The sequence below is a fragment of the Glycine soja genome, chromosome 19 (genome assembly GCF_004193775.1).
Source record: "Glycine soja cultivar W05 chromosome 19, ASM419377v2, whole genome shotgun sequence".
Classification (NCBI taxonomy): Eukaryota; Viridiplantae; Streptophyta; class Magnoliopsida; order Fabales; family Fabaceae; genus Glycine; species Glycine soja.
This window is the reverse complement of record NC_041020.1, coordinates 29588171-29597120: the sequence shown is the minus strand read 5'-3', so window position 1 is coordinate 29597120 and position 8950 is coordinate 29588171. Positions and strand designations below refer to the sequence as shown.

Below are 8950 nucleotides of genomic sequence, written 5' to 3'. Positions count from 1 at the left end.
GCTGATGGTGTTGATACAGATGTTCAACCTCTAAATAGGTCAACAATTTCTCAAGAATTTTCAAGCAATTCCAATAGAAAAGCTGAAGTTATAATGTTGTCTTCTAACACTTATGTTATAATGTTGTCTTCAAACACAGAGGATTCGGTGAGGAAGAAGGGATTCTACAAGTCTTATCCTCCACCACCTCCGCCACCGCCACCAACAATGTTTTAGAAATAAGTGTTCATGAAGCCAAGGTTCAATGGTTCATCCAACGAAGCACCTACCTTCAATAAGGAGTTGAAGAGAATAAATCCATGCAAGGCACATTGTTTAGAAGTAACAAGTTCATGGGGCATGCAAGCCTGCCTCTTGTGTCACAGCCAGTTGAGAAAGAAAGCCTTCTTGTGGAATCTGACGATGATGATGACAACGATGACACAGAAACTGAGGACCAAGACGTTGAAGGAGGAAGAACCGTTGATCAGAACAATGACAGGGGAAAGGGTCCACCTGTTATTGGTGGAGAAAGTTCAAAAACAGATGGTGATGAAGGACCAGATATGGATAAGAAGGCTAATGAGTTCATTGCTAAGTTTATAAAGCAAATAAGGCTTCAGAGAATTGAGTCAATCAAGAGGAGTACAAGGAGTGCAAGAAACTCTTCAAGGTAATAATATTGAAGATGGATACATATCATATCCTTCTATTTACTACATTAGTTAAATGGAATGTAATTAAATTGACGTGGATGTTTATTTCCACAGCTTAAGGTTGTAATTGGATTGTTGTCCTCTTCCCCTCCCCATAAATATCTAGGGTATAGACAGATTTACTGATTTTACCTGTGCTTTGCTATAACTTCAAATTTTTTTTGTGTATTTTCAACTTTCTGTTGTGTGTGTGTGTGGGTGTGTGTCGCAGTCTGTGTGTGTGTGTGTGTGTGTGGTTGTGTGTGTGTATGTGGGTGTGTGGCTGTGTGTGTGTGTGTGTGTGTGTGTGTGTCGCTGTGTTTGTGTGTGTGGTTATGTATGTGTATGTGTGTGTGGCTGTGCGTGTGTGTGTGTGTCAGTGTGTGTGGTTATGTATGTGTATGTGTGTATGGCTGTGTGTGTGTGTGTGTGGTTGTGTGTGTGTGTGTGTGTGTGTCGGTGTGTGTGGTTATGTATGTGTATGTGTCTGTGGCTGTGTGTGTGTGTGTGTGGCTGTGTGTGTGTGTGTGTGTGGGTCTATGGTTGTGTGTGTGTGTGTGTGTGTGTGTGGTTATGTATGTGTGTGTGTGTGGCTGTGTGTGTGTGTGGGGGGGGGGGTCTGTGGGTCTATGGGTGTGTGTGTGTGTGTGTGTCTGTGGTTGTATGTGGGTGTGTGTGTGTGTGTGTGTGAACAGCACAACCTGCATTTGAAAGATAGCTTTAGGGGAGGACTATTCACAGATACTCATTAGATGTTAGATAAGTTAGTCAAACAAATACAACAATTTATCTACCAAACAATGGTATTGGGCTTACAAATTCATTATTTGTTACAGCAATATATCAAACAGTTCTAAAAGTATACCAGTAATGCATACAAACAATTTGACAGTAGTTTTCGAATAAAACATATAAATACCTGAGTTCGAATAAAACAATTTGACCGCAAGACCAGTTTTAATTAATTTCGAAACAGCAATGACCTCTGGCTTCTCAACAATGCCTATCACCACAAGATAATTTCAAAGTCAACAGAAGCACAATAAATCTTATCATACTAATAATAGGAAGAATTTTGTAATGACTTATTACAAAAAGAAAATTATCTGAAGCCGATATAATGTTTACGAACATGCTAAAATGGTAGGAAATAACAAATTATGACTTCTGTATTATATGTTCCTCTGACTCTGGCCCGATTGTATCATTACCAAAAATTTAGAAAATCACATTCTTGTTTTAATATCTTCTGATGGGCAATAAGGTGCAGGAACCTTTATGTCTTCTAGACAAGGTAAGAGTTTTAAAAAAAATCCCATTCCCTCTTAGGAAGGTAACCACAACACTCAGTTGAGGCCAGTGTCAATAAGTCATTTTGATTTGGAATAGAAATGATTTCTACTGCAAGCAGAAACCAGTAGTGATCTGTTTTTGTTTAATCACTACAAAATATTAAATCATTTTGATTTATGAGTTTCTCAAACTTGTTTATTCACTTCATGCAGAACTAGGAAACTATTGTGGAGCAATCGAGTGAGTCCTAATGTTATATACTCCTTACAGCACATGCATAGTGACACATCAACATTAGCTGTTGGTAGAATAGATGGTATCTTAAGATTGCTAAATCAGAACGATGGCAGTGTTGTTTCGAGTTGTGTTATGGGAGATAAATTGTTTTCACTAGATCCTCTGTTTTTGAATAATAAATTGTAACCTTTTTGGATTCTTTTTTGACAACATCGTTTTCACTCTAATTCAAATTTTTGAGAATAGGACACAGAGTAACATTTTTGTAGTAAAAGTGAAAACAAAAAATCCTCACTTGCTCACAACAAACAATCCTTTATTTGTCTTGCATTCTGCATTCATACAAATATTTATGAAAAGAAAGACAATTGTTCAATGCATACCTTGGAATGTATTTGCATCAACTATTACAAAATTTATTAGCATATATTCAATGTATATTTTGGAGTGCAGAGTGGGATCCTTGGGGTGTTCCAGATGATTACAGATGTGAGGTGATTGAGAATGATGCACCAGTTCCCAAGCATGTTTCTCTCCCTATAGAATTTGACAAGACGCTAGAGGCACTTTGATAGAACTAGCAAGGCTACTGGCTTCGAGGGCCTGCTCCCCCAAGAAGAAGAAGAAGGAGAAGAACTAAGAAGGAGAGGAATTCTGTGCTTTTCATTGATTTCCCACTTGCTTTATTACATGGCTATTTATTATGATTCCTTACTAATAGAATTTGTCTCTTTGTGATTACAAGAATATTACAAAATGCCCAAAGGAAATGCCAGACGATGAGACTGTTAATGAATTAGAATAAATTTGAATGAATCTGATTGATAAGAAGGAGCCCAAGTATTTGACTGCATGAAATGGGAATAAGTCCCTGAATACAGAACGAGATTCATAGAAACAGACTTACACTTATAAAACAGGAACATAAATAGTGCAGGTACTTGGAGGGGTGATGGGTGGGCTTCCTCCCTTCCCAAATGTTACTCAGTTCTTTGTCTTTCCCCTCTCCACTCTTCTCCCTTTATCCCATTCCCATTACTCAAATCTGTTTCCTGGCCCTAGATGCCATGTGGACAGGTTGTTACAAGCCACTCTCTTTATGTACTGATTACACTTCCCTTGCACACTGCCCAAAACAGCCTCTAATCTCCTACATTCCCTCCTAGTTTTCTTTATACCCACCCACTTGTTATGGATGAATATCTTTCACTAGTGCTGCAAGTGGCCATCTCCAAGGTGTATCATGCTTTGTAATTTGACAACTGAGGATGCTCTTAACTGCAACTGTAATAACTAATGATTGCTTATGAATTTCTTTGACAGTGCTATCATGACACCTCCAAGGTTACAGATGAGCTAGTGCAGATCATCCTTGGTCCAGGTCTGGAACCTGGAGCAGCAGAGGTCTTTCTCGAGTTTATTTGTTACTCTGGTGGCCCTCTTCCTGAGGAACTAGTTCCTCAAGTAAAGGTAAGCCTTCAAACACCAGTAGTTTGAGAAGCCAAAATCCAACAAACATAATAATATGTGTAATTTCTCTTCTTTCAGTGCCCGATTTTGATAGCATGGGGTGACAAGGATCCTTGGGAACCAATTGATAATGGAAGAAATTATGAAAGTTTCGATTCTGTTGAAGACTTCATTGTCCTTCCCAATGTTGGACACTGCCCCCAGGTACTCTCTCTCTCTCTCTCTATTGTGTTCATGCCCTTGCTTGCTCCCATATGTAATGATTATTTTCATTTTCCCTCATGGCTTTCTTAAGTTAGTATCAACTTAAAATTGCCAACATATTAACACCATGACATGTTAAGAATTGAAAACAAAAAAAACATAGCAAGAGAAAGACAGAGAGAGAATATTGTTGGTAGAAGATTATTTAGCTTCCTGTCTACATGTTTATTTATATAAGGTGTTTAGAAATTAGAATATGTTTGTACATGGGAATGTCTGTCAATTTACAGGAGAGGTATGCTGGTTTCGTAATCTTTCTTTTGGGCTTCACCATTTGCACCCGTGCTTGCACCTCTGGTTCTGCTTCTTTGTTTCTGTTTTTTTGTTGCTGTGTATGCTTCCCTATCACACTTACAATCAGGGAATCATATCCCTGCTGCCAGCTCTAGTGAATCACCGTCAAGTGAATGGATCAAATGTCTTCCTCCTATCCAGCTTCTTCTAAATTTACTGTCTATTGTTTATAAATGTTGTAGTTATGAATTAAACCGTAGAATTAAAATGTAATGTTGTTTCTCCCATATTTCTTTATATGATTGATTACATTTATCATAATTATCTTGTAGGAGAATTCTGGCGTGAGGAAGAGAAATTTGTCTTTCTAATATCCTAGAATAAAAATTTGTCCATATCATGCCACTTCACCACTAATCACTCTCCACTGCAGTCAAATTTTCAAACCCACCAACCCTGATTTGGATTTGGCATACATTCCTATAGTCCTATCACACTTGACTCGAACTCTGGCTTGGAGTAGTGCTCAGCAGGGGGGCTGGGGGGGATTTGTGCTCAAAAACAAGCTGAGGTACTTAAAAGATGTCATAAAGCAGTGGAGTAAAGATTATGGGTTCATTAATGCCAAGGGGATTCAAAAAATTAAGCAGAAGCTAAATGAAGTGGAAGATCTAGCCTCTAATAGAAGTCTATCTGAGGATGAGATTAAGGCTAAGAGAGCCTTACAGCCCCTCTGCTTTTTAACATAGTTCGAGAAGGCATCACAAGATTGATGAGGGAAGCAGTTCAGAAAAACCTGTATAGAAGTTACATGGTTGGAAAGAAAAAATAACCCACTAATATTTTGCAGTATGCAGATGACATAGTTTTTGTGGGAGAGGCTGCTTGGGAGAATGTTTTTGTTTTCAAGGCTCTGCTTAGAGGCTTTGAATTGGCCTCAGGTCTGAAGATTAATTATGCTAAAAGCCAATTTGGGATTATAGGAGGTATGGTTAATTGGGCCAATGAAGCAGCCCAAATCCTGAATTGTAGGCAATTGGAAACTCCTTTCTATTATCTGGGTATCCCTATTGGGGATAAACCCTCAAGCAGGTTGGCGTGGGAGCCTTTGATAAAAAAATGTGAATCTAAATTATCCAAGTGGGCACAGAAAAATATATCCATGGCAGGGAAGGTCACTCTGATAAATTCTGTCCTCAATGCTTTACCAATTTACCTCTTATCCTTCTTCAAGATTCCTCAAAAGGTAGCTCATAGATTGGTAGCATTGCAAAGGAATTTTTTATGGGGGGGGGGGAGATAAGGATTACAAGAAAATTCCGTGGGTAAAATGGGAGGTTATTTGCCTTCCTAAGGCTGAAGGGGGTCTAGGGATTAAAGAAATATCTAAATTCTATGTAGCTTTGCTGGGCAAATGGATATGGGCCTTAGCTTCTGATCAGCAGCATTTATGGGCTAGAATCATTAACTCCAAATATGAAGGTTGGACAGAGTTCTAGTTTGGACGAGACAAAAGGGGATTTTCCTACTGGTGGAGGGACCTGAGGAAGCTTTATCATCAGAAATGTGGCTATCCAAGAAATGTGGCTATGTCTTCACTTGGAGGCTCCTCAAGGACAGGCTCCCCACTAAGGGTAATCTCTTAAGAAGAAATGTGGCTATCCAAGAGGCTGTTTGTCCTCTCTGTGGTCAAGTGCAGGAGGAAGTGGGTCATCTCCTCTTTAATTGTAAAAGGACAATAGGCCTGTGGTGGGAATCCATGAGATGGATTCAGGCTGTAGGACCTCTTCCAGCTTCCCCAGCAAGCTATTTTGCCCAATTTTGTGATGGGTTTGGTGCAGACATAAATCATTGCAGATGGTATGGGTGGTGGGTTGCTCTAACTAGTGCTATATGGCAGCATAGAAACCTCCTGATCTTTCAAGGAAATCCTTTTGATTCCTCTAAAGTCATGGAAGAGACTATGTTTCTAGTTTGGTCTTGGCTAAAAGCTAGAGACAAAGGCTTCAACACTAGTTTTAACCACTGGTCTTCCAACATATCAGACTCCTTTGGTTAATCTATGTGGGGTTGCTTTTCCTGTTGGGTTAGTTTGGGTTTTCTTTTGGAGGGCAACACCAGAGGTGCTTTGTATTTCCTTTCATTTAGTACCCCTTGTACTGCTTACATTATCTTAATTCCTTAACTGCAGTCATATGGATTTTGGTTGTCTGGGCAAACCTGGAAGTTGGTGCAGGGATGCACCTCAATTCCTTAACTACAGTCATATGGATTTTCCTTTTTCTTATCTTGGAATTCCAATAGGGGTGTCCTCGAAGAGCTGGATTGTGTGGCAGCCTATTATAAGGAAGTTTGAAGACAAACTTGTAAAATGGAAGCAAAGAAGCCTATCTATAGGGGGTAGAATCACTCTCATTAACTCAATTTTATCAGCCTTACCTATCTATTTACTATCTTTTTTCAAGATTCCCAATAAAGTGGTGCACAAGATTGTTTCCATTCAGAGAAAATTTCTTTGGGGAGGTCATCAAGAGACCAGCAAGATTCCTTGGGTGAAGTGGGATACAGTTTGCCTCTCTAAGAACAAAAGGGGCCTAGGGATCAAAGATTTATCCAACTTTAATGAGGCTTTACTTGGCAAATGGGGGTGGGAGCTGGCTAATAATCAAAACCAACCTTGGGCTAGAATTTTACTCTCCAAATATGGTGGGTGGAAGGAGCTGATCTCTGGTGGAAAGAGTAAATTCTCTTCTCAATGGTGGCAAGACTTAAAGGCTATCTTCCAACAGCAACACAACAATTGTTTTGTTGATAACCTCAAGTGGAGGGTGGGATGTGGCACCAAAATCAGTTTCTGGAAGGACAAATGGCTGGGGGATAATTATAATCTTCAAGCAAAATATCCTACTTTATTTTTAATAAGCAATCAGCAGACCTCTTCAATCAATTCCATGGGGAATTTCGTGGAGGAGAGATGGGAATGGAAGCTAACATGGAGAAGGAATTTTTTTGACCATGAAATTGACATGGTAGCTGAATTTCTAGCTGAGATCGAGTCAGGCCACATCCATCAATCCAGCAGGGATTTACTTTGCTGGAAGCCTGATCCTAATGGTCTATATTCCACAAAGTTTGCATACAAAGTGTTGTAGGAGGCTCATGATAATGCTAATGAAGACAAGGTCCTTAAGATCATGTGGAGCCTGAAAATTCCCCCAAGAGCTAGTGCTTTTTCTTGGAGATTATTCAAGAACAGGCTCCCTACTAGGGATAATCTCAGAAGGAGGCAAGTGACATTGCCTTCATATAGATGTCCTTTATGTGACCTTGATGAAGAATCTGTCACTTATCTTATGTTCAACTGTTCCAAGACTAGGAGTCTTTGGTGGGAGCCTATGAGATGGGTTAATAGAGTGGGTCCTTTCCCCATAGACCCAAAGAATCACTTTCTACAATTCTCTCAGTGGAATAGGCCAAGTTGTACAGTCAAGAGATTGGAATTTCTCTGGATAACTCTGTCCTTGTCCATTTGGCATCACAAAAATGGCATGGTTTTCAATAATCAGTCTTTCAATCCAGAAAAGGTCATAGATGAGGCCTTATTCCACACCTGGTCTTGGCTTAAGTGTGTGGAGAAGGGCTTTCAATTGCATTTTAATTTCTGGTCAACTAACCTGAAGGATGCATTTTCTTAGAGGGGATGGGTTTGCTTTGTATTATGTCCTGTCTACTGATTCTTCCTAGTGGGGTTTAGGCTTTTTATGCCTTGTATTCATAATTGTATTTTCAGTACACCTAGTACTCAATTTCATATATAATATATTGATTTTTGTTGTGCAAAAAAAATAATATATTATATTTTCTGCCTTCAACAAAAAAAACTCTACAAGCAAAATATCCTACTTTGTATTTAATAAGCAATCAGCTGACCTTTCTATTTCTATTTTTTACACGTTTAAAACTCAAACATATAAAATATAAAATATATAACAAACTAACAAAGATAAAGACAAAAAAAGGAAATATAAACTCACCTCACTTTTTCACTAGAAGGAACAGATTGTACGAAGGATAGAGGTTGAGATATTCCAATGGTTGTAACCTATGAACAAAGAAGCTATAAATAAAGCAATAAATAATTATACCCATTTGTGTTCAGTTTAATTTTTTATGACAATATTGAACGCAGCTGCAAGTAAAAATGTTATAATCATCACAAATAAATATCAATCAAATTTGGTAACTAACTTAAGCAATTTGGTCTTCAAGTTGGTGTGTATCAGGCAACCAAATTGACTGGTTCAGAACTTTATTTTTCAATATTAAGGATAAATTTACCTAAATATTAATTTCTCAAACTAAATTGAAAATTTTAAACGTTAATGATTAAATTCATTTTTGTAATATGAAAAGGATTTAAATTGATTAATAGAACTAGTATCAAAGCCACTAAATTGATGCAGTGCAGCTTCTAGAGCAGCACAACAATCTTATAACCTTGACAAATTTTTGCAGCTTCTTGACAAGTAAAGACAGGCCAAACATCACCATGGAGGCTTTGCATTGTGACTCAACTTGAGGAAACCAACCAAATGATGAAAATGGTTCTGGTTTTGATTACTACATGCATTCCAGGCATCATCATAGCTCAAACCACCACACTTTTTAACAGACAAGGCACCACACTGGACAGGAGAATGGGACCCCATTTTGAAATCCCTCCAGCATGTCTCATAGCACTTGTAAGCAACTATAATGACTTAGTATCGTCTTAGTCT

The 8950-nt window shown here is 38.5% G+C and overlaps 3 protein-coding genes across 3 annotated transcripts; all 3 read left to right on the top strand.

Moving 5' to 3' along the window:
• The first annotated feature begins 332 nt into the window (after positions 1-332).
• Positions 333-2776, top strand: LOC114398706 (probable NADH dehydrogenase [ubiquinone] 1 alpha subcomplex subunit 5, mitochondrial). The gene is made up of 3 exons (XM_028360871.1): positions 333-652; positions 2180-2283; positions 2658-2776. The coding sequence occupies exons 1-3, from the start codon at positions 333-335 to the stop codon at positions 2774-2776; spliced, it is 543 nt and encodes a 180-aa protein (XP_028216672.1).
• A 2960-nt stretch (positions 2777-5736) lies between these two features.
• LOC114398705 lies at positions 5737-6231 on the top strand. Its single transcript, XM_028360870.1, has one exon. The coding sequence runs from the start codon at positions 5737-5739 to the stop codon at positions 6229-6231; it is 495 nt and encodes a 164-aa protein (XP_028216671.1).
• Positions 6232-7366: 1135 nt separating this feature from the next.
• LOC114398704 lies at positions 7367-7867 on the top strand. Its single transcript, XM_028360869.1, has one exon. It carries the CDS (start codon positions 7367-7369, stop codon positions 7865-7867), a length of 501 nt encoding a protein of 166 aa, XP_028216670.1.
• The last annotated feature ends 1083 nt before the right edge of the window (positions 7868-8950 follow it).

What these genes read in the sequence shown, in the direction of transcription:
- LOC114398706 (XM_028360871.1), top strand. Translation starts at nt 333, where the DNA reads ATGGGGCATGCAAGCCTGCCTCTTGTGTCACAGCCAGTTGAGAAAGAA. An exon ending in AGTGCAAGAAACTCTTCAAG is followed by an intron (nt 653 to 2,179) that starts GTAATAATATTG and finishes CACTTCATGCAG; the next exon opens with AACTAGGAAACTATTGTGGA. An exon ending in AGCTGTTGGTAGAATAGATG is followed by an intron (nt 2,284 to 2,657) that starts GTATCTTAAGAT and finishes TTTGGAGTGCAG; the next exon opens with AGTGGGATCCTTGGGGTGTT.
- LOC114398705 (XM_028360870.1), top strand. Translation starts at nt 5,737, where the DNA reads ATGTGGCTATCCAAGAAATGTGGCTATGTCTTCACTTGGAGGCTCCTC.
- LOC114398704 (XM_028360869.1), top strand. Translation starts at nt 7,367, where the DNA reads ATGTGGAGCCTGAAAATTCCCCCAAGAGCTAGTGCTTTTTCTTGGAGA.